Genomic DNA, 26,432 nt, shown 5'->3' on the forward strand with positions numbered 1-26,432 from the left:
TTTTCAAATACTGAGCAAATTTATTATTGCCACGCCTTGTGACCACGCTTTGTGAATGAATTGGGCAAAGCGAAAATCACCAGAGAGCATAGTTCAATAAATGATAATAATGAACATTTGATATGGTATAGTCATAGATTTTTGGGAATTTATTAAAATTTGATTTAACTAAACTATTAGTTATTTTGAGTTTTTTTTCCATAAACTACAGGAGATAAATCAATGAAATTTTGTGAAGTCGAAGAAAAATGGTCGTGTTACTTTATAGATATTTTTTCACGATCCATTTGTTTAAATAATAATATTTTACATAATTTTTTGTTAAACAATTGAAATCTTTAAAGTGTTCTTCACGCTAAAAAAAATCGAAAAGTATGTGAAACAACATACCATTCCAATAGTACTAAATTTTTTGTCTCCCTACCGCTCTTAAAACGTATGGCACATCCATTGTTGCGCAGTGCGCTCGTTTGCCTCCGACATCTGTGCCGCAAGAAAAGCATTAGCGCATTCGCTGTGTGTTCGAGCAATAACTTTCGAAACGCAAAGAGAGAGTTTCAACGATTAAACAAAGATATTTTGTAAGCAATAATTCTAGATATCGCCAAGTTTGATTTTTACCAAAATTTTGTGCGCTATATTACATATGGTCACAAAGGTCCAGTATCTACCCTGTATAGAGCGTGACAAGGAGACGGAATTTGTCTCGGGGGAGGTTGATCATATCGTCAGTGTACCATTTATAGTGCTGCCCCCCAGCAGAATCCAATGCGTTTTACGTGGATATCTGCCTGCGAAGGCTCAAATCCACGGTGATTTCTATTGCTAGGAGCACATAGATCAAAACAATCCGTTGATCAGCGCCCCAAAGCATAAGTGCATACACAACACTACACTCTGGAAGAACCAAAGCATGAGTGCCGCCACACACACTTATACTTTGGTAACAATTGCTTCGGGTGCAAACCAAAAGAGAACAGCCTAGCCACCTTGGTCGGGTTCGAGGCCCATCTAAAACCTTTGCCGTACTCTGGGTCCGGCACCCGACCGCAGTGCGACTCCACATTGGACAAATGCCCTTCCTGCATTTAGGTTTAAACCACAGCCACCACGAATCTCCACAAAGTGCCAAAAACCCAATGAGCTGATTGGAGTTACCTCCAAGGGCTGACTGCTCCCTGTTGTACCATGTTTTAGTCTTTGGTGTGACCTGTAGCTCTCGCTACTGCCAGTCGAGTCCCTAAGAACTGCTAGGAATTCTTAAGAACCCGGCTGTATGATGACATGTGTCTAGTAAATCCATTCGTAAACGAAAACACGGTCGAATACCATGAGTAAAAATATACAGTGTACAATAACCATTTTTTACGATGAATACTATAGCACTATATCTGACAAGGCAAGCCCAGAATGACAGACACAGTGCATGCGGGATTTTAGTCGCCTCTTACGACAGGCATACCTTACTGCGGGTATATTCGGTTCCCCCCTGAACCCTGAGGGGGTCCACCCTACCCGCAGGGGGAGCTGCCCCCCAGCAGTAGGTCGAGCATGGAATCATTCCATTCCGCCTTACTATCGAGAGTAACACTAAGCTACTTTGTAAAGTTTACCCTCTTCGTAACGCCGTCCCTTGAGAAATGGGCCAGTGGTGTGTCATATATATACAAGATCACAAAACCTCATGTAGAGATACCCAGGGCAACAAGAATGAAATACTTTTTGTAAACCAGTATAAAAATTTCGAGTTTGAAGTTTATAAACCATTTTCGAACCATTAAAGGAGAAATCACTTTGCTGTAGCCTACCGAAGAGTAAATAAATACACTCCTTCGCTCCTCGCTTTTTTCGCTGCCGATGAAATTTTCAAAGTATTGGAAAGTATTGAAAATTCAAATCGTATTTTCAACTTTTTACATAAAAGATCAGTTTAATTTTCTCTGTACTCTTCTCATAAAACACAAGCTGTGGTCACAAAAATATAATTATATAATTTGAATATTTTAATTAAATAATATCATAGCCAACTCTTGAATTTTTTTTTAATTTCTAAATTAATAGCAATTCTTTAATATGTTATATATTACAATTATTTTATATCTAAATTTTGCATATTTTCATTCGTTATATTTTGTTAATTACTTAAATGGCCATAAGACCATAAATTTTATGATTGATTTCTTAATAATAAGAATATTAACGCAAATCTACACAAATAGAAAATGCTTGGTGATTTGTGTAAGGCGCCAGCTGCAAAGTTCAAAAGACAAATGGAAAATTCGTAAAAATTTAATAACTTATTTAGTTGGTTTTTATGAAAGCATTAAAATAATTATAAGTAATATTAAATATTTTGTATAAAATATTTAAATAAATATTAATTGGTATTCAAAATGGCGATGGAAATATAAATTTAATTCTTCATGTACTTATTATATTATATAAAAATATATATGTAAGTATGATTTGATATTTAATTTTATCTATAAAAAAATATTTTGAAAGCAAAAATATTTTACTTAAACAATTTCATTGGTTAACTACTCACCCGCTGAGCCATCCAACTGCTTCGGTGGCTGCTCCGTATAGTACATACTTTTGCCAATAGCCAGCGTACCCTTGCGATCGACGGCATTTGTGCCGGAGCCGCCCAGCGCCGACAGACTATTGCCATTTCCTCCCGAAATAGATGCGGTGGCGGAGTGTGAGGAGGAAGCCGATGATGTGCCACTACCCAGCAAATCCGCTTTCATCAGGGAAATGTCCTTTTGTATAGCGTTTATTGAGTCATTGCGTGTGGGTATGATGTTGTCTGAAAGCGTTGATAAAATAGTAAATATTATAAAAAATTTATTGTGCGACTTTTGACTAAAATAAAATATGTATGTATATATTTTTTTCATTTGGCATGTTCATATTTTTCTTGTAAAAAATATTCAATACAGTTATACTCACTTTCCCTTGTTTCAATTGTGGTATGTGTGACTTGCTTTGAGGGCGTCGATGGCAGTGGAATTTCTGTAATAAATAACAAAAAATTTTCCTTAATTATTAGAATATTCGTAATTTTCACACTGTAAAATAATAAAATAAATATTCTACTTATTTAATGCATTAAAAACTTTGTTGTAGCTGTAAATCAAAGTATTGTACAGTATGTAACAATAAAAAAGCTTTCCATACAAGACTTTGATTTTGAGCTTTCAGTTTGTATGGCAGCTATATACTATAGTAGTTCGATATCAGAGAAAATGATGTGTGCAAAAATTCAGATCGATATCTCGAAAGCTAAGGAACTGGAATAAAACTGGAACTTCTTCATGAGGGACTTATAAGAGCTTGGGCTTCAAGAGATATAAATATATATTAAGCTCTCGTAATCCCACCACGTTCTGGTACCATATCAAGAGGTTTAGAATCAGTGTAATTTTTCTGCTATATAAATGTTCTACTATCTCAAACAGAAAACTTTATTACTTTATTTTATTGCTCTCTTATAAAACTTGCAACAATTGCTGTGTCTTCCTATGTGATACCGAGCACTTGCAACTGCTACTTCTCATTTTGTATGTAAATAAATGTGCATTTGTTTCATTTCATTTTACTTACCGTAAACACGTATGGATCCTTCCGTTTCGCCGAGCGAGTTCTTAGATATGCATCGATAGTTGCCAAAGTCACCATATTGTAAATTTCTTATTGTCAGCTTCATGTGAGCGCTGTGTTGCAGATATTGTTATTGTTGTCCCGTATTTGTTGCACGTTGCATGAATGCATGTAAGCGTAACGGAAAACAGAATAAAGCAATAATAATAAATAGTTTAGGGTTGCGGCGGAGAAAGGTTGTGGTAAAGAGGAATGTTTACAAATAGAAATAAAAATTTATTTTTAGAGAAAGGTTGTTGAAAATATTTAAATGAAGAATAAAGAAAAAACAATTTTTAGAAAATATTCTATTCAAGTAAAATAAGTCAAAGTAAAATAACTAAATTATCAATATGGCATTTTTACGAAACATGAATACTTCCAATAAATATTTGAAATAAATAATAAAAAAAGATTTTAAATAATTCTAATAAATATAAATAAATATTTGAAATTGGAAATCTATATCACTTCATATGTTAGAAAAGGCAGAATAGAGGATATGTAGACTTCAATTACAGGAATAGCTCCCAAAAAATTAATAATATTATTAATAAACTATTAAAGAAAATATCTCACAAATAAAATTTATAAATAAAATAAATAAATTATACTTGTAGATGAACGATTTTATATTTTCTAGTAATCATTGCCCTTAATAAAAATATTATTTAATACTTATTATTTGAGGGTACTGCACTTACCGGTAGGAATTCTCCGTGTAGTCCGTTTTATACTTTTTACTTGGCAGCACCATGACTGAGTTATAGACCCAATAAATTATTGCTCTGTTAAGAAACATAAAATATATAAAATATATGTATCTACATAAAACATATATTTCTTTTCAGTGTTAAATGAAGTACAACTAAATTTTTTCTTATATAATTACAAAACTGTACTTATTGAGGGGCACATCTTGTGCGACTGTCTAAAAAGACGATTTTATGAAAAATAAAACTCAAAAAGTTTTTCTCTACTAAAAGATATTGTCCATTTAATGGTTAATGTTCACGACAAAAACCAAAATTTGACAAAATGGCGGAGTTTTTACAACTTAGTTGCATTTTTTTTCAAAACTTTGGTAAATTTTTGGTCTAATTTTTGTTCGATATAAACGAATATAAAGAAAGGCTGCTTGAAGTTGGAGGCTACATTTTAGAAGGTTATAGCTTAAAAGATATTAAAATATTCATTCAAAAGTTTAGTATATTATTTTTAAAGGAACGTTCCTAGAACTGAGGATCGTGGCTGCCGGGTGATTGCCAATGCAGCACTTAATGTCAAAGAACAATTTCTGAGTACCGCGTACGAGTTGATGCAAGGTTCATCCTGGACAGGAAGCTTTCATGGAAGCCGAATATCGAAGAGAGAGCGAAAGGGTCATCGATTGTCCTATACAGCAATAGAGGAGCCATTAACAAGAGGCGGGGTCTCTCACCGAAACTAGTCCTCTGACTCTATAGCACCATAGTCAAGCCCATTATGTTCTAAAGAGTCTTTATGTGGTGGAAGACTCTAAAAAATACAACACTTGCAAAGAAAATTTTCTCCTCCATTCTTTTACATAGGAGTTCGAAATGTTTTATTGAAAATCCAAACCTTTTAAATTATTTAGGTGTAAGAATAGAGAGTAGCTGTTGTTACACAATGGTGTCAGAACACCGTTAAAAAATTTCTAAGATGTTACTCACAAACTGCGTTGTATTTTCTAACCAAGTTTTGTCATTTATGCTGAATTTTTTACAATTATTGACAAATAACTATAGAAAATGTAATTTTGTCTTGCTAAGAAAATATGTCTATAAGAAAAATCATTTTGAACTTCGAGCTTGGAAAGTTTACAAATATTGTTAATAAATAATAAGCGGATTATTAAATTACAACAGCTTTCCTAGATCATCTATAAATATAAGGAGAGTATAGTAGTAAGCAATAAAATATTGTCAGCAATAAACATAGCTAACATAACCTTACCAGAATTTATTATTCTTCAGACAATATTCAATTCCTTACTAAGTTCTGTTCATTATTTATTTAATTCATAAACTTACTTAGGATGTGCCTCCGTATGACAGTCAATTGTAACATCGGTGCCAGCTGGCGCGCCAACTAATTGATTTGGTACCCAAATCATAGGAGAAACTTTAATAGAGAAGCGAATTGAAATGAGAAGCAAATAAATGTTGATAAAATAGTAATTTTTTTATATAAATGGTTAGGTGTGTTACATAATATATAGTTATTATACACCAGGTGTCCGCTATTTACTAAGTTGAGTTTTTTGCAAGCGCCTCCTTAAGTTACAGTTTTTGCGCCAAAAATTCGACACAAACGAGCGCTTTATATTACATTTAAATCGTGCTTAGATCGTCTTACTTTTCCCATACATGTATATATTTACATGGTATCCTTTGAGTTTTTAGAATATATATATATTTTTTTTTTCAGAGCAAAAAATTTACAACTTTTAAAAAGTGCTTTTCTAAAACAAAATTTTCTGCCCCGCTCAATTATGGTCCGTATATTTTTTTCATAAAATATTCCTCTAAAAGTTATACCAGTTAAAATTATGCATGAAATGTACCTCAGTTATAGAGTACACCATGTCGTATGAGCAACACAGAATGCATAAATCAGTTGTATGCAAGCTCAGGTAATTTGATGCATAATTTTAACTGTGTATAACTTTTATAGAAATGATTTTTTGGCAAAAATCAATAATGCTCTTTTGTAGAGCAGAATATTTTATAGTACTTTATATCATTTATTGAAAGTTTTAAATTCCTTTGCTTAATGCAAAGCATCAAAAAATTGCATATATGACATGTCCATGAAAAGGATACATAATTTGGGCACAGTTTAAATTAAAACTGAAGAGCTTATTTTAGTTTATTTTCGGGGAAAAACTGAAATTTAACAAGGTAATATAAATATGCTATTGATTTGATATCTAATTAATACTATTTTTCAATGGAACTGGCCGGTTTAATTATAAGTATGTATATAGGATACCATAAACAAAATTCAGTTTTATGCATTTATTGTATTTATATTCAATAATAAATATTTTTTATACTAACATTCAACATCCAATATAATCCTTTTGGAAACCGAGGGCGGTACACCATTAGTGGCAATGCATAAATACGCGCCCATTTCATTGCGGCTAACTTTTGTCAGTGGCAGCACCTCGCCATCGTAGACCAAAACTAAGCAAATGTAGAGAGTGATAGAAAGAGTAAAGTAAAAATTATTATGAAGCTTTTACATATTGGAAAACTTTGTTGCTTCAGCCGTAGGAAACTCACCTTTCTTCTTCTTTTCGACGGCAATTTCCTCGCCATCTTCGCGACGCCAAATTATTTTCGGTGTTGGAAAGCCATCAGCACGGCAAGTCATATTGATGTTTTGATTTTCACGCACAGCCACGGATGAGGGTGTGCTTTCGATGTCTAAGATATTCGGTGGTACTGAAGAAGGAAGAAAATATGCATAAACAAATTTATTGAATTATTTAAAATTAAAGATATTATATAATTAAAACTAAGTAAATATAAAATTATTTACTAATAATAAATAATACTAAACTCAAATAATTAACATTAATAGCATGAAAAGCGAGTCAAGTGAAAGTACTAAGTATGTGGTACACCATGTGGTATGAGCAACACAATCTCAGCTGGTAAAACGTTTAATTTTAATAAATAATGATAATTTTTATTAAATTTTTGGACTCACTCAATGGGAATTTTGTTTAAATATTGTAATTAATAATAACATTTATTAAAAATTAGCTGCACCTACCCACAACCTGTAAGTAGCCCACTTGGCTTATCATAGGATTCGTATTTACTTGGCACATATAATAGCCACGATCATCTTGATGCGCTTGATTCACATGCAAAAGCCATGTGTTGGCATTATCATAGGTAATAGTATAGCGCGGTATACGCGAGATGACGTGTTTATGTATTGTAAGTATCATTTGGCGATCGATGTGGATCCAGGCGACCTAAATAATTATATAAGAAATAGAAAATTAGAAATATTAGGAGTAATTAGAAATTACAGGGAGAATGTAAAAGGATATGGTTGGCTGAAAAGTCGCAAACTTAATTTAGTTAGGATAAGTTAATTTCTATTTTTACATATTTAAATAAATTTCAACTGACCTTATAGCCACCCAAGTGCTCAACAACGCATGGCAAATTGGCGTCTCGTCCAACAGCAACTGTTACATTCGGTATCGGCTGCGCGAAGCGTGGCTCATCCATCATCACTAGGGGAAATTTAATTTTTCAAATATTTTCAGTATATGCTTTTATATTAGCTTGGTAAAAAATATACGTTAGTAAATGAACAAGTAAAGTTTGCTTAGGTACATTACTAGGACACCATGTGGTATGAGTAATATTTTACCTATTTTTTAAAACATCTGCAGTACTTTTAATTTATTTGCATATATTTTGTATTATATTAAATACTACTATTATAAATAGTACTATTATATTTTAAGAAGTATATAGAATATACATATATGTATATAATCTATGGCCAGATTAAGTTGAGGAAAATTTTTAAAGTTACTACTATTCTAGGACGTGATCGGTGAGCGCTGATCAGCTACTGGCAAATAAGCAGTCGCAAGGTCGGGTAAGTCTTCTCAGCAAGAGTTACCTTTCAGTAGTTGAAGAAGGACACAATTCCAATCGGTATGTATGCGGTAGGGTTTAAAATTTTACATGATGCCTTTTGCATAATTTGTTTGAAAGAAGATGAGATAGAATAATCTCAACTCTTCCTATCGCCTTTCTCAGATAGAGTTTGAAATAGCTCTCACCTCTGGACCTTCAATATTCTAGTAATAAACGGTTTATTTCTGATTTATTTTATTTTCTAATATTTTTTTTTTATTAAAGCGCCAAACCCCACACCGATTTATTCAATAAATTATTGTCACTCTTAGTAAAGGTTCCTTATAAACAGTAAGAGTATTAGTAAGTCAAGAGTACTTTATAAAAAGGCCCCTGTAGTATGCCGTTGCGTTTCTCGAATCGATTATTCGAAATTTCTTAATAGAAAAAGTGTCATGCGGACAAATGAAATTCTGCACATTAGTGCGATGGGCCGACTCTTGGTTGAGTTTTGTTGGCTGTAACTGATTATTAGCGACTACTGCACGACATTCTTCCCGAAAAATTCTATTTTTTGTGGTATTAATGCGGCAACTGCTCAAATTCAGACTCAACAAAATCTTTTTATTATGACTTATACAAAAGGCTGTCATAGAAGCTTTCGACATACAAATTTTTCAAGCTTTCATAAAAAGCTTTCACAGAAACTTTCGAAATACAAGTTTCTCTAGCATAAAAAAAAGCTTTTATACGAGCTTTACCAAGCCTTTTAGTTTTTTGGCTTTTACAAAAGCTTTTATAGAAGTATAAGTAATATTTATTTTTATGCTTCCAGAAAATTTTTCCAAAGTTTTCGTAACACAATTTTCCTCTAACTTTCATAAAAAGCTCTTAGAAGACTTTTATTTTTAATTTAGCTTTTACAGGAGCATAAGTAAGAACTTATTTTTTTTGGTTTCCAGAAAAAGCTTTCCAAGAAATTTTCAAAAAAGCTTTCAGCAAACTTTTATTTTTAATTTAAGCTTACACAAAATGTTTTTGTATAAAATTTCAAAAGTCCTTTTTTATGTTCAGCTTTAAAAGGAGCTTTTGAAAGTCTTCGTTTTTGGTTTTTACAAAAAGCTTCCAAAGAAACTTAAGCTAGAATTTTATTTTTATTTTTAGGCTTTCATTTTTATGTGCTTATCTGTTTAATGTAAAGATAGAAATCAATTAATCCTTACAAGATCTACTGCACTAAAAAACTAGACTAGTTTCAAAGCAATTTTTTTTAAAAGAACTAAAATGAAGAGCAATAATAAAATATTTTTAAATAACAAACTATTATAAAATATAAAAAAAATTTAAATGCAGCCATTTGATGTTTGCTTCACTCAATTTTTTAAGATTTTTTTCGAAAAAAAATGTAATCACTAAATGATTGATGCTTCTAGAAGATATACTATACTGCAGGATAATTTTTCTAAAAAATGTTTTTTATATGTAGAGACAGTTTCACTTTCTTTCTTTGCTGTATTCATCACAAATAACTTAACTGCTACAATACTACAACGTTGCAATAGCGTCAATTTTAATAATATTTCACCAAAGTATCAAAAAAAAATTAAGAAACTTAATCACTCAAGCAATTAGCGCGCCAATACAAAACAAAGCCAACCATTTTGCATTTGAGGCAAAGTAAAATGAAAAACAAGCAAAATCACAGCGGAAAAAATTGATTTGAAATTTCGCACTACTCACCATGTGTCACCAGATTTGTTAGATAGATGAGGAACATCACTTTCCGGTTGGTCCAGCGGCTGGGAAAGAGGTTCAGCGCAATTAGCAGCAACTTAATGACCGTAATTATGAACATTTTAACAGCTGGGCGTCGTTGCCTGCTCTCACTCGCTTCAAATGCAATATAAGCCAACTAATTTCGGGCTAGGAAATTATTATTTTTTTCTAATGTTGTTATGTTTTTTGTTACTTGAGCAAGCGACCCGTTTGCACGTTGATATGTTTACTGGTGTAACGGTTTTGTTGCGTTAGGTCGCTTGCTGCTGATTATGTCGTTTTGATATGTGTTGGAAGTGGTTGATATTAGTAATGTGCATATTTTTTCAAACTCAAACTTTTTTCATTTCATTGCATTCCGTTACGGTTAACTAACTGTGATTAAAATAATTTAGCCGGTGTTTTTTCGAAATAACTCATAATGAGTGGCTTGGAATTTGATATCTATCTGATCTGAAAAAATTCACATTTTTTTGTACATGACACACTGTTATTCTAATTTTTTTTAAATAAATTACACTTGAATGCATTCCACTTTTTATTGCCGCCACAGCATAACTTCATGCAAAAAACTTTGCGGCATTTTCGGTTTCTATTTTCCATTTGTAATGTGATATATTCACGATTTTTAATTATTTCGAAATTATTTTGTGCACTTTTCACTAATTTGCATATTTGTGCGCATCTCTAGCCCATCACCATTTCAGCTGAAATACATTTTTTGCTGGTTAGCAATATTTGCTGATTCAATTTTTTTGCTATATTTTAGTCATTTGCTATTTATTATTATTTATTCTTGTTGTTTCTTTCACGCTACAAATAAATGAAAAAAACAGATTTTCCATCAGCGAAATTTTTTCGCGTTTTTTTTGCAAGCCAAAACTGATATGCTAAAAATATACCAGCCTGGAAAATTTCACAAAAATATTTGAATAATTTTTTTTATTGCTGAACGAGCTATTTTGGTTAGTTATTTCGGTTAATTAAAAAAATTATATCTAAAAACGGATTCAGGCCAAAACTTTTAACTAAATCAATATATCGTTCTGCTTTGGTGCTCCATTAAATATATATAAATTTTGCCAAAAAGCTGAATTTTAAAAACGCCTTAATGATTTAATGTGAAATTGTCGTGATACAGAAATAAAAATGGTTTGTTTAACAAAATAGCTCATGCTGGGAAGGTTCTTGTTAATAAAAATGTTTTAGAGTTTTTCTCTCACTTTCTCATTTTATATGTTCAGTGATATATTATTTACATTATATAAGATGGCTTATATACTGTGTAGACGTGAAAGTTACCGTAAAAATATGACAGTGAAATGTCTGAAAAATGTATTTAAATAATTCTACATTTATATTGAAATGCAAAAAAGTACTATAGAAACTATTCTGTTGAATTATTAACTTTAAGTATTGTAAATTATGCAATTCCAAACTCTCCATACCTCATTGAGTTCGTCTTTGATATATTTTTGTCCACATCTTACTTAAAGAAAAAAATGATGAGAGAAAAATTAGAAACTCATCACAGTGCTACCTGATTCGATGTTCTCTCATAATATGAGAAAGCTTACAGAGCACTGAGAGCATTGGGACAAAAAAGCACTCGGAAAAAATGACAATAGTCCCAATGTACAAGAAGCTATTGTTATAACGGAATAAGACTTTGCATAAATTGTGGAAATCCAACAAAAACTGTTCAAGCCACTCGGTACTGAATATTTGGACCCCAGTACCTATAGTATAATATTTTCAGGGATAATATTTTTCTAAAAATTGTATATCTGTGTGTAGAAAATGGGTGAAGTCATGTCAATACTTCCCTCAGCTCTCATATGCCAGCAGAATGATTTTCGAACTTCCAGGATACTTTATACCACAGACTTTATACCGCATTGCCCGATATCAACATGTAAGTTATCGCAATGAAAATACGAAAGCATATTTTACTGGTAACAGTGAATCTTTGTGCCTGAACTGAATACAATTAGGCGCAAACTTGACCTAGCCCCCATACAACAAACACATAACTATCGGGTGACTTCATTTTATATGATTGGTGATGGTCCTTTAATGAATGTCTGTTGGATATAACAATGGGTGTTTTACCGCCATATGGTATGAAGAAAAGTGTTAATAATGCAAAAAAGATTACAAATATACAGCTGGTAATTTATTCTTAATAAAAATGGAGAAGAAACGCGAAAGAGCAACGCGTCTTCATTATTGAACAATATTTCAAAAATAATGAAAGCTGTGATGCGATTAATTAAAAATTTGCGGGAGACAAACACAATGGTCGTCCAAAAACAAGACGTTCAAAAGACAGTTTCGAAGCAATGCCTGATAGCGTAGGTGACAATCCAGAAACCTCAATTCGGCGTTGTGGAAAAGAATTGGCGCTTTTGGGGTTCAGAGAACCCACAACATGTCACGGTATGCATTTTGGGCTGGCCAAATAATTGGACCATACTTTTCTTGAAAATTTCAATTAGACATGATAACCCAGTTTTTTTACTGAAGTTGCATGGAAACAAGTGCGTACGTGTATGGAAAGCGGAAGAAGGCATTTGACAGTTGTTTTATACCATAAATAAATATATTCTGTGTACTTTATGATTCAAGAAAAAATTACCCGACCAGACCTATACTACTATGAGCAAAAAATAGTAAGACTTTGTTTGGGAGAAATTCGGAGTGCATTACACCTCGATAATCGAAAAAACTGTCACTGACTGACCAGCGTTGACGTGGTTTTTTCGACTTGGGCTCACCTTTGCCACAATATTCGTCCGCTTGATCATCTTTTTCCTGTTCATAAGCATAAATCCAAGACTCATCACAGTAATAATACGTTTCATGACTTTCTGGTAGTCGGAAAGCATTTTTTCATAGACGTTAATACGACGCTATTTCTATATTGAGTGATTTTGGAACCACTTTTCTTATACCCAAATGATCTTTTAAAATGGTTTTCACTCACTGATGTCGTACTAACCAATGTAGAAAAACAAATATTCCGACGAATATGTTTTCACGACAAATTTAAGTTAAAAATTCTTACAATTTTTTGGCCACAGTATTATTTAAGATTTATCTGTGGTTGTATTGGCAACTTTATATTAGAGATTCACAATATTTATCGGCTAGCTTTGAGTTAAAGGTCGTTTTGGAGAGAGTCTCAATAAATACATACATACATGCCGAAATAGTAATGATGAACCTCTGCTAAGTATAGGTAACGTTGAATAAATGGAAGTATATTTTTCTTATCAATTGATAACTTTAAATAAGTCATGCGTGAACCATAAACTGTAAACTATGCTACAAAATGCCGGCAAAAAAACAAAACGAATGTGTCCTTCTTTATCATAGCCAGCAACATAACGATACATTGAAAGTTCCATGTGCATAGAAAAGCAAGCAAATAAGCAAAAAGAAGAAAAGTGCTAACTATATATTTCTATCAATAAAGCAGAATTGGAAATCCTTCACAGTTTACCAATGACAAACGATTGCAACAACAAAATCGTTTTGTGACAAAGTGAACCACGAAATTGAGATAACATAGAAACGAAAATAATGTTTAATAGTAAACAAGAATTTACGAGGGTTTCCTTTGTCTGCACACGAGAGCGCTGACCGCAAACATAAGCTCACTGTAACTATATATCCAAGCACGCAAATAAATGTTCCTAATATTGGCAGTGTGTGTGTTTGCGGCAACGAATTGTCAACCCAGCTCATGTAGGACACGTGAGTTTAAAAAGGGATACAGATTATGGAATTTTAGGTCGTCGTCTGTGGGAAAAAGGTTAACAGACAATATGTGCTCGGCTTTAAAATGTTTTGTCTTCAGGAATTTATGCAAACGTGCGCAGAGTCAAACACATGTGAATGGAGAATGTAGAGTTAAGCAGTTGTAGGCTTGTGTAAATATGTTAAGAGATGCGAAGATTTTATTTCGGATGCAAGCATGTCTGCTATGCAGACAACATTATGCAAACACAGGCGAAGAATTTCAATTACCAAGTGTTGGATTTGATTCACTCATAAGACACTAAGCCACACGTATTAGGAAAATATTTTGGGCTGACATTTGAAATATTTACATATCCGAGTAGTAAAAAGTATTAGTGAAAAGAGAGATGAGACGTTCGTACAATGCAAAACACTTATAATAATTCAAAAAAATGAATGATGTCAGACCCAGCATTCATTCATTCATTATTGAATATTATTCGACCGAATAGGCCATGAACAGCACGCAGTGAAGAAAATATAGCAGCCGTAGTCGAGAGTGTACAAGAAGACCGAGGAGAGGCGATTCGGCGCCGTTAGCAGCAACTCCGACTGACGTATGAAGCGACTTGGCGCATCTTGCATCGGGATCTTAAATTGAAAGCGTATAAAAACAGTCTGTGCAAGAAAAAGCCGCTCGAGTTCCTCAAGCGATATCTGTTTACTCTATGCGCTCTTGAAAAGTTCCAAGAAGATCCGCCGTTTTCCAGCCAAATTTTCGAACTGCTCGGAAGTCAACGAAAATTGGAATTAAAAGATGGACTATCTGAGACATAGCCGTAGCTAACATTTGAAAGAGATAATCCTCAAAAAATAAATGCCAAAGAATATTCTTTCAAATGATAATAAACTTTCCCTATTTAGTGTCGATCCAAGTAAGGGTAGAGAAAGAGAAGTGCGTGGTTTCTTGACGTAACAACGGGCAGGCGTGTCACGTTGGAATTTCTTGGTCTTGGATTTTAGATCACAGTCTCTTTCATAATCAGCCTTTATACCTAACCTAACCTAATCTACTCGTGCTTCTATAAATAACCAAGTTTTCGAAATTTGTTGAACAAAGAACTTGCAATAAATTTAGATTGCCGAACGAATATTCCTATGTGTACACGTTGAAAATATTCCAGAAGGCCCTGGGCAGAAAATAGTTTATAACGACTTCAAAGTTACCCGAGACATGAACCGCGCTGTGGACAACCACCAAATTCTACCGACGGGGGCCACGATAAAATAATTAGAGATGTGGTGCTGGAAAACCGTCGACTGACAATTACATACTTCGAATATCATTTGGCTCAGCCCAAGCCATTTTGAAGAATTTTTTATGTCTCCTAAGCGGCAAGTCTCGATTGGCGGCAAAATCGCCATGTCAAACTGCTGCATTCGATCTCCAAGCCTTTTTTCCAAAAACTCAACTCGTTCCGCAACTACCGTTTTTGCCAGATTTGGCGCCGTGGACCTTCAGAAAATTTAAAGGCCGGAGCGAAAGCGCCATTTTGAAACGATTAAAAATAGAATCGAAAAAAATCTTGAAGGATAGTATACTGGAATAAGGCTACTATCCGACTGTTTCGACTACTGGAAAAAGTCCAATATTTATTTTCACATTTCCTTCGGATATTTGAGGTTTCACCTCTTTTATATACACCCCGCTGCAGTCAGAAGGACTTGTACCTTATAAAACAATTTTTATTTCAAGTGCCTTGAATGAGTTACTTCAACTCTAAGCAAATTCTTTAACAGAAGTTTCAACGCAGGCAAGTAAAGATGATCAAAAATTATTCCCAGGCAGTTTTGATTATCATAAATAGAGGAAAGCCGCTGTAGACATGAGTACATATTATCATGATGAATAAAAAACATAAAATATTTGAAACTTAGGTGTACGTTAACCACGAACTTCGAAGATTTCGCTATAGAGCATAGCACTCCTCTGAATATATTTCCCTTAGAAACGATTTACTGAACCTGCAAAATATCGAAGAATTAAGGAAAATACGTAACAAAGCCATCAGACGTTAGGTTCACTAATAAACAGTTTCATGTATTACTCAGACACGTATTTCTATAACGGTAAATTAAAACCTTCTCTTATTTATTGCCATATTTAAATCAGAAAACATTCTAAGTCAATATAATTACATCATTTCTACGAAATTGACACATAAATTCATCGTCAAGACGGCGTCTAAACAATATGTATGTGCCAAATACAAATTGCACTAGAAGAAGGCTCTAAAACACGAACCACCAATTAACAGCAAAATCCTGTGACAGTGAGTAAGTGCCGCTGCCGACGTAACAGCTCAATATTACCAACAAAATTATGTGACACTTATGGTTAATTATTATGTCTACAGCAACGACGAAAAGCGCAATAATTTGCGTGTATTTAAAACAAGCTTTAAGCGCCTACAAGTATGCCACGAGCACATAAGTATAGCTAAGTATGCAAATTGCTGCCAACATATGTACACACCTCTGCCAAATAGCACACACACACACACAGAAACATAGATGGTAATGCATGTATATGCTTGTGTGTGAGTAGCGGTACTCGACTTGTAAGTAAAAGCAGCAACAAGTCGGTTAAGTACGGCTGTTGACTTTGACTTTTGCGCTGCGAGCACAAGCAAGCACTCACAATCACTTCAGCTGTCATAATACGAGTATGCCTAGCTCATGCATATATTTCCTGGGCGCAGCGTTTTTGAGCATTTCGTTTGCACAGTGGTTGTAGAAGTTAAATAGGATGTAAATAAATGCAAACACGGAGAGGGAGAGGGGAAAAATTAGATACTAGAAATGAAACAAAAGATTGTTGCCACTACAGTGGTGACTATGAAGCCTTTGCAGTTTGCTTTAAGAGATCATATTTAGATGAAGTTCTATGAGGCTGATTATTATAACTTGCAGCGCAACAAAGCTATAATATCCTCATAGCAGTACTTCTTACATAATAAAATAGTATAAAAATGTCTTTATCTTGATTTCGATCACCCAGTTTATATGGCAGCTATATGCTATCCTGGTCCGACCTGAACCAAATTCGCATCGATTATAGCGATTACTTAGGTTATATCCTGTGCTTAATTTCATATAGATACCTTATTAAATAAACAAGTTTTCCATATAATAAGCTGATTTTAATAAATTAATTTGCATGACAGCTTTATACTATAGTTGTCCGATCTGAATAATTTCTTTTTTGAAACTTATAGCGATGACTTAGATAATAATCTTGGACAACTTTGATGAAGCTATTCTTTTAAATAAAAAAGCTCTTCATACAAGAACATGATTTCGATCGCTCAGTTTATATGACAGCTATATGCTATAATTTACCGATATCAGTGGTTCCGACAAATAAGCAGCTTCTGAGTGAGAGAAAGACGTGTACAAAATTTCCGATCGATATCAGACAAACTGAGGGACTGTTGCAAACATCGTATTTTTGCTGTAGGAAATTCAATATTTGCTCTGGTAATCATCCATTCACCCATAAAGCCACCTAAGAAACTTCAGAGAGTCTACTGATGACATAATTTCTTTGTTTTAACCACTTCGCATTATTATTCCTATATTTTGCCCACACATTTACCGACACCAACGCACTGTGCGAAATCCGTCAATGTGCAAAAGTCAACAACATAATGTATGCAACATGCATCACCTCTTATGAGACATATTTTTCACATTTTTTTCCGATTTCTCGCTTCCTTCTTCACCGCTTTGCCGCCACTTATCGCCTCAGACTGCTTTCGCATGCGTGTTGCTATGGCTTGTGGTTGTGCTGCTGTCAACAACATAACGGCACATAGTCAACAGCTAACGGCAATAAGAGCAACAACAATGAATTTTAAGGATGAACGGTACATTTGCCACAAAACGCTCGCAGCTGTTGCACACAAAGCATGTCGTCGCCAGCGCTCACTTACATATGTAAATATGTGCGCAGGTGTGTAAATATGTTTAATTGTACGCAATGTATGTGGTTGTGTGTATGTAGTTATATATGTGCCCTTGCTGTTGTTGGCGCTTGCTGTTGCTACTGCTGTTATGAATTGTTGTGCATATTTGCATTTCTTTTGTGTTGCCTTCACTCCGCAGTCATTTTCCTTGCAAACGCACACAAACCTCACATGTTTACACAGAAATATACAGAAATGTGTATGTATGAGTGCATGTGTTGAAAGGCTTGTTTGTATGCAATAGCGTGATTTGCATCGCCATACATGTATTTATGTGTTGTGTGTGAGTGTATTAGTGTTGTTGTCATAAATGTGCAGGTTAGCTGTGTGCGGCCCCTATTTGCCCTTATTGTCCTCATTTTATTGCGCCTGCATCGTAAAATGCACTAATTGTTGTTTTTACCCGTCATTACAGTGGCTTTGTTGTTGCTGTTGTTGTTTGTTCTATGCTGTTGATTTTGTGGTTTCCATTTTGTTTTACTTTCATTTTTTGTTTGCTTAATTTGCCTTTTTTCTTCTTCGATATTTACCTGCAATTTAGCTCTTCACCTAATGTTTATACTGTTCTGTACATATATGTTTGTGTGTGTATGTGTGTTTGAATATGCAAATGCATTGCAGTTATTATCGAAAGTACAATCTAACCGGTAATTTGCGGTGAAGCTTTTAATTGTTGTAAAAGGAGCAGCTTTGATTTTTTCATGTTAAAAATGTATTTATTGTTTTTCTAGACTATTTAACTCACTCATCAATCAATGGATATTTATTTTGCATGATATACAAAACACATTAAATGGTTCATCATCAATATTTTATTAAACAGACAAATGCTTTCCCTTGAAATACGAAATCCTTTATTTTTATGAAAACTTCCTAGAAAAGGAAAAAGTTGTCTGCAAAAGGTTGAATAATTATTATTTATATATTATATTTACATTAATTCAACGTTGGAGTAATAAGCGAAGTAACTCGCAAGAGCACCAGCGAGCTTTCGCTCTCATCAAGTTTTATTTTTTTAAGTGTACGGGTTTTGACTGGCGATAGACCTATTGGCGTCTAGGCGGCAATGTTAAAAATCTAATGCGATGTCGGCTGTAATAGCTGCTGGCAATAAAACGAAGTAAAAACAACTGAATACTGCTTCCGGACTATCCTCTATTGAGAGATGAAAGCTAAAACACCTCTGGTATCACAACTTTAGACTTCCATAAGGTAGAAATAAAATAACAACCAAGCTTTTTATTGAATCCAAGACGACTTCATAAAAAAAAAAAGACTGAAATAACAATTGAAACGCGATAAGCTCCAACTTAAAATTGAGCTACATAACCTAACCTAGGATAACTATTAAATCACCAAATAAAATATTTCAAATTCAAATTTAATTAATATTACAGATTATTTTTGGTTCTTAAACTCATCTCTTTAAGAGGTACATCTATTAAAAACATGGCATATAAGAAGTGGGCTGAAAAGCTCGTAAGCTGATACATAGATGGTACCACTAATGTCATATACATATTTTCAAAACATCAATTTTTTTTTATTTTTATTTTTTTTTTTTTTTTTCTCAATGTACTCATATATTTAAGAATACACAGAAAAAATTTCATATCGTTCCAGTGAATATTTACGAAGTTACACGCAAATTTGAAAAGGCATTTCAGTTGCTTGGAAGTGCAATCCAAACTTTAAACGCGTTTTTCTCAAAATGGTGTTTTCAAAGTCGGTGACCAACATTACTCGAAAAAATACTGCTAAAGTTTATGTTTGGATTGATTAACATTCCTTGGTCTCTGCGCCAAAGAAATCAACCATTAAAAAGTGGTTTGCTAAGTTTGAACGAGGCTAAAAGGGCACCGGGAACGATGAAGGCTAGACCTCTCAAACATGCTGTTACCAAAGAAATCATTAAAACAGCCTACAAAATAATTTCGGAGCCCTTAAAGCAAAGTTTTTTGAGAAAACTAAAACTCTAAAAATATCGAAGAAACGCACTGAATATATTGTAAATGAATATTTGGGTATGCGAAAGCTCTGTGTAAAGTGGGAGCCGCGCGAGTTCACAATCCAGCCAAACCAACAACGAATTGATTAATACTGAGGAGTCTTTGTAGCTTTTCTATTGTAATAAAGGCATCAATATTTTGGGATGAAGGCGGTATAATACATATACATACGTGGACCATCATCAACAAGAAACCATTAACAGCGATTATTGTTTTGAGTTATTGGAGCGGTTGAACAATGGAATCGTGAAAAAGACCTCATTTGAAAAAACAAAAAGTGCTGTTTTATCGGGATAATCCAGCGTTTCACATATTTCATCAATATCCTACTCATTGATGAAATATATGTCAAATTTTCATGAACTCTGCTTCGAGTTGCTTGCGCTAATGCTCGCTGGACAAAAACTTAGCAACAATGGAAGGTAGTCGCTGAAGTTTAGGCTTAAGGAAATTTTCAATTTCAAATATTGAAGCATTACTCTTTTTCATTCGTTTGTGTTTTTTTTCGCCAAGTCTGATTTATAATATAAAAAAAACTTAATAAAGATTACACTGCTCAACAAATCTGAAGAAAAAATTTTCGACTGATACTCGTATGCTACGAGGTCTGTGTGGTATTCGAGTGATCTGATCACAAATTTGAGTTAAAAAATTTTTGCTTGTACGTAAAGACTCGGGCTTATCATGACCCTTATTGTTTCCTTGACTACCAGACAAAACATGCTACTTTTCATATCTACTCTATTTAATTAGTTCCAGTAACACAAGTCGAACCGGTATTCAGTGTTCCTAACATCACAGTCGGATCAACACTTAACTTAACCTAAAAATGTTTAAGACGAGTTATTTTCACCCTCTTTTATCAGCAAACAATCGAACTCAATAATGGGCTTGTTTTTAACTTCGGTGTATCTACAGTTCGAGAAAAATCTTTTACTTATCTAGGAATAAACAAATCTGCATAACATACTAACAATTTAACACCCAACGTGTTCTTTTAAAGTACTGGTGGAAAATAGTCATCTCCAACGTTGAAACGAGGTACACAATAACATGTGTTAAACATCGAAAGCAACCGTTTAGTGTCCAGCATTTACGTTCCCCACTAATGGTGCTGTGCATGACCAATTTCAAGAATCATTTCTGCAGTTCCAGCCAAGCGTTGCTTTGCATATTCAGTGCAAAACTTAGCATACCACATTATGCCTGTGTGCGCTCGATGGTCTCTGAGAATGGTGCGAATGTGCTTTACAACAATTTTTTAACAACTCTTTATGTTCCGTGAGTGCGTTTGTCACAATAAATTTTATAGGATGTTATTATCTCTATTTGTGTGAAATGTACATAACCAATGTATTATATGTTATCCAATTCGGTAACGGATCTTGGTATTAATATGAGCAGGTTAAGTCACAATATTCATTTAACTATATAAACTTATTATATACAACCACTGTTTTCTTTTCTGTTCAACAAATCTTCCAAAAATCATTTTTAAAAATTTATTAGGTATGAAAATTTGCAAGGCTAGTGAAAAGCTTCTCGGCAGTCTTTTGGACGAATCAAAAAAACAGGCCGATATTTTGGACATTGGCCGTCCGAAACTTTAGGTTATCATATTAAAGGGTGTTAGGTTAAGACTTTTCGAGTTGTGAAGGGTGTTATGATCTATTAAATAAACAGTTTTAAGAAGTATACACATACTCGGTTTTCTAAAGAACTCAGATGCTTTTGTTGAGTGTTTAAATCAAAATTCATCTAACCTAGGCATCCATATTGTGTTTATAGAGCGACCATATGTGATCACGCACCGCTTTGATCCAGCCCAAAATGGCTAAGCTTCTGCCACGTTTGGTTCCTCTTAATCTGCAGAACCATCAAAACTAGTTCATTGACGGCATGTTCATTAAGTTCAACCTGTTCTAAGTTCGGAAGTAAATTAAAAAACGTTTAGCTTGTTGTTAGGGAATAATGGTCAGCAAGTGTCAGAGAATGTCAAAAAGGGGTCATATCCCTCGCGATACCGTTTGAATTTTTGCTGGAAAATAGGGTTGAAACGCAAACATGCAAACAAGTCAACACATGTGTAATGGAACCCGAAATACGAAGCACTATTAGGCCGGCTTTTTGAAAGTTCCCCACTAATGGTGTTTGTGTTGACCCATGAATTTCCAAATCACTTGCCGGTGACCGACCATAATTCTTTGGAGAGTCATCCAAAATTCAATCGGACAAAACTTAGCATACCTTTAAATAGATAATCCTGGGCCTGATCGAAGGATTTTATTTGTTTTTCAAAAATAAACGAATGGCGGCCCTCAGGTAATTAAAAGAACGTTCTGTGGAAAAATTAACAGTTAATTAGACTGAAACTTTAAATCGAAATTTTTAAAAAAAAATACCTCGATTATGTCCGAGTTTATTATGTTTCTAAAACACATGTAATATTTATATCCACATTTGGTAAACGGATGTTCGAGTTAACAGTTGTCACGAGGTTCAATCGACACACATGGCTAGCAAAAAAAGAAAACGCGTTTAATGTTTGCCTTTTTGCTGTTGAAGTGCCCGAGCTCTCTTTGGAAATATATTTCTCGTAAATAAAAAACTAATTATCGGATCAACATAATTTTTCAGAGAATATTTTTAAGATTTTTTACACTTGGAGAAACCATGCAAATTTTATGGACTTTTTTAACCCTTGATCTTTTATCAATTACTAAAGGGTAATGCATTCAGAATTTTTATATGAAAACTTTTTACGTCAACAGGTGGTGTTCACTTGCTTGTCTTACAACCATTAACTCATATTCAAAACTTATGCAAAAATGATTAGAATAATTGCAACGTTCTACTGCCCATACTGAAATAAGTTCGCTATCATGTGCTTAAGTAAAATTTGTTCGAAGTGAAAAACTATCATAATATATTTACACGTGTATGTATGTTGGAAATGCATTAGTACATTTCACATATATGTCACGATTTACGCTTTGAGAAAGAACCTAATGGTGTACTGAAACCATATTTGCTACTAAATAACTCAATATAGTCTTATTTGTCCTATACAAAATAAATTTATGACATAAGCCTAAAATCATAATTTTCGTCACTAAAACAATTAGTTTAATTCTAAATTCTTATTTTCTTAAAAAAAATTCGCATTAAAAACAGGTGGTGTTGAGGTTCATTTTGAATCTTTCCATACTATTGTTGACCGAAAACTTATGCAAACATGAAGAATTAATGATTAACCACGATTATGGGTCTAGCCGTTAAGTGATTCTCTGTTTACGGATTTCAAAGCAAATTTTGTATTGAAGTCAAACATTAAATTCTATAACACTTCTTGAGTTACTAGCTAGTCTAAGTGGCGGTCTTCAGCAATGCGTTTTCAATACGAACACTGTGTTTTTGAATTCACGGTTGTACTTTCTGAAGACTACTCTACTATCTTCATAAAATTTACCGCAGGGTCTTTGAATTACATTAAGTAACTCTGAGATAAAGGACTCTTTTTCGATTACAACATTTTGAAAAAAATAAAATGCCACAAAATTTAATATTTTGTAAAAATGGCTGCCAAAAAATCCCATTTGCAGTATTTTTTCCTTGTGCCTCACTATAAAGTTAAGGTTTTAACTAAAACACGTTGTTTTTTTCACTTCAGCTGATCCTGTAAATCCTGCCCGGAACGGGCGCCGATTTTTTTTCGAAGGGTCACCGGCTAAGGATTGTCAATGGTCGGAAAAAATATTTCTTTCAAAAAATTTCAGAACTTCTTTTTTATTGGTGTAAGGTTTGTACACAAAAACAATTGTAATTGGAAATTATATCATTCTTTTATATTAGAAAAAATTGTTGAGAAAAAGGCTCTTTTTATACCATTAGCCAATAACAGGAATCTCGCTACGGACTGTTAACGCGGCAACATTCTATCAAATTACTGGCTGAAAAAATGCTTTCTGTGTTCTACAACAACTACAATACAATACACATTTTATAGACAATTCCATCACTATTCTACTAATTGAATATGGCCACTTATAGCCAGAGTTAATAGCTCTCAAAAGCGCGAAAATTTATCCAATGTGTCCCGAGTACAAAGCATCCCATTGAGATATAATATTAAAAAAACATTTTAACAGTTAAGGAGTTATATAAGCTTGTGTTGAAGGCTTACTTAAAAAACTCGGAATGTTGTTTTACTTGTGTTTTTCTCAAAACTACATTTTGTTGAGATGAAAACACTGCATTAGGAGAATTTCATAAAGATCAGGGAACTCTAGAACCAATAATGACTATTTGCTGTAAATACTCTATGTGCTTCCCAACTACAAAACAATACTATTATGGTGAGCGAGGTTTCTCAAGAACAATGTGGTGTATCGATCTAATTTTTTGCAGACCACTTCAGAACTACAATAACCTGTACTTGAATGAAGGAACTTCATTTCAAATATTTACACATTTTTTGGATGGAAAGCTGAATTTCGGGTAGTCGAAAAATCGGTTTCAATAAAATCATCATTATCTGTGTAAAAATGCTTTTTTTGTCAAATATTTCATACAAGTACGGCATTGTGATACAAAGTAAAGAAAAATATTGTTTCATTTGATTGCAAAGGATCCTTCTCATGGTTATCATGCTCATTGTGATTAGCCTGTTACTTTGGCACAAAAATGAGCGTAAAAGAGGTTGATTGTTAAAAAAACTTCAGCCATTTGCATACATAAAAAACGCTTCAAAAAAACAAAATTTCAGAAATTAAAGTAACCCCGTTAGAGGTATGACTTCTGAGAAAATTTCCCTCAAGACATGATTTTCTAAAAATGCCAGCGTGTTCACTTAGCATATATTTCAAGTCTCTATAAGCAATTTCGATCCATATTATCAGTATACAGACTTATCTATGAACTTTCTACCTTCTCTGAGCCTAAATGAAATTAACTTACATACTAACGACTTATGCGACTTTGAAACACACACCCTTTTTAGTACTTCTCATACATAAATATTTCCTGCACAAACATAACCTGGTAAGTGTTCTTAAGTCACATGTTTTTGCGTTGCCTGCTTTGACTTCCTGCCTTAAAAGCAACATCAAATTGTAAAACTTTTTTTTGCTTTATCTTCGTTTTCTTCACTTTCTTTGAGCTGCCAGGAAATGTTGTTATTTACTGCCGGCTGCTGTTATTCCACATTTGTGTTTGCCTGCCTTTTGCACTCACCCCTCACCTTATTTTGCCTGTTTTATGTCTTTGTTATTCCCGCCAGCTTGTCGTGTCAATCCGCAAGCGATAGTTGCTTGGTTGCTTGCTCGCTTGTAGCGCAGTTGAGGTTTTTATTTAAAATTATGTTAGAGTACTCGCTTCCTTTTATGACATGCCCCAAACGCTTATTGGTCACAGGAAGAAAGTGAACGAGAAGCTGAGAGCTAAGAGCTGATGTGTTGTTACTGTTGGTACATATACAAATAAAAAGATTGACAGCAACACACGAAGGCTCAATAGCCTGCTTGCCACCTATGCTGCCACCTTTGTTGCCATTTGCTGGTCTGGTGTGTGCATTTAAGTGTAATTTATGTCGCAATTAAATAAACATGAGCTACTTTTCACAACACAACAACAAAACAAAGAAGAAAAGCAAAAGTGGAAACAACAAATGTTGTGACATGCCTGGCATGTTGCTTCAATTGCGGGCAATAAGTTATCATTATTTTTGCACACACACGCTTCAACGCTCCCCTTACATGTAAGCGCTTTCACTTTTCGCCAATACATACTATACATATGTATATATATAAATATAAATAACTGTCTCTGTGTGACATCATGTGAGAACATTTCGGACATCACCGTTGGCACAGGTCCATAACCGTAGTTATGCGGTTTTCATTTTCCTTCGCACTAAACTCACTGCTTCCTTGCTCATAAAGCGTTACACTGCCGGCAGCGTGCGAGCTGGCGAGTTGACAGCTGGTGTATAAAATTAAGTGCACCGTTAGACCGACTAACTGCACTTTACTGCTTCACATTGCAACGCGCTGCTCGCACATAAAAGCTGGCTATTCGGCGAGCACCACCATTACTGGGGCAGCTGTGCATTTCGAAGCAGTAAACTCGTCTTTATTTGATTGCCGTTCGGTTTTTGCAGTCGCCGCGTTATGCACTTTCGCCACAGCTGCACATCAGCTACACATTAATGCGATTTCATATGATTTTTATATTTTTAACTTTTACAATTTTATCACACACAGCCAGGAAGTAGCGCTAGATATTGCAAGAACACCAACAAGCACACACACAACCGCCGCGTCGCATCGCTTTTCAAATCCGTGTACGTAAAAGCAATAAAATCCGTAACAGCAACGGAATGTCACGCACCGCACCGCAACACCGTAATACAACGGCACTTGAGCACTTGAGCACTTCGTTAACTTACACGTCCACTTCCGGCGCCAGTTGAATTTGAACTGAATTTGGCTTTTGCCGAGCCACGAAGCTGTAGCATCGTATACATGTTGTGCACCAATGCGACTGTTGCTGCTGGCACGAGGCCGTCAAGGAGTAGCCCTCGTGCTCCAATTGGT

General features: G+C 34.2%; 1 protein-coding gene across 1 annotated transcript; it reads right to left on the minus strand.

The window, feature by feature from the left end:
- Positions 1-1,401: 1,401 nt before the first annotated feature.
- LOC105228984 (lachesin) lies at positions 1,402-26,323 on the minus strand. Its single transcript, XM_049458485.1, has 12 exons — positions 26,083-26,323; positions 10,023-10,511; positions 7,821-7,927; positions 7,453-7,660; positions 6,957-7,118; positions 6,729-6,857; positions 5,700-5,790; positions 4,350-4,433; positions 3,610-3,719; positions 2,956-3,018; positions 2,549-2,812; positions 1,402-2,250 (listed from the first exon to the last, which is right to left on the minus strand). The coding sequence occupies exons 2-12, from the start codon at positions 10,135-10,137 to the stop codon at positions 2,168-2,170; spliced, it is 1,416 nt and encodes a 471-aa protein (XP_049314442.1). The 5' UTR covers positions 10,138-10,511; positions 26,083-26,323; the 3' UTR covers positions 1,402-2,167.
- Between the last annotated feature and the right edge of the window lie 109 nt (positions 26,324-26,432).

Source organism: Bactrocera dorsalis, chromosome 5 (genome assembly GCF_023373825.1).
Source record: "Bactrocera dorsalis isolate Fly_Bdor chromosome 5, ASM2337382v1, whole genome shotgun sequence".
In the NCBI taxonomy this organism is placed as follows: domain Eukaryota; kingdom Metazoa; phylum Arthropoda; class Insecta; order Diptera; family Tephritidae; genus Bactrocera; species Bactrocera dorsalis.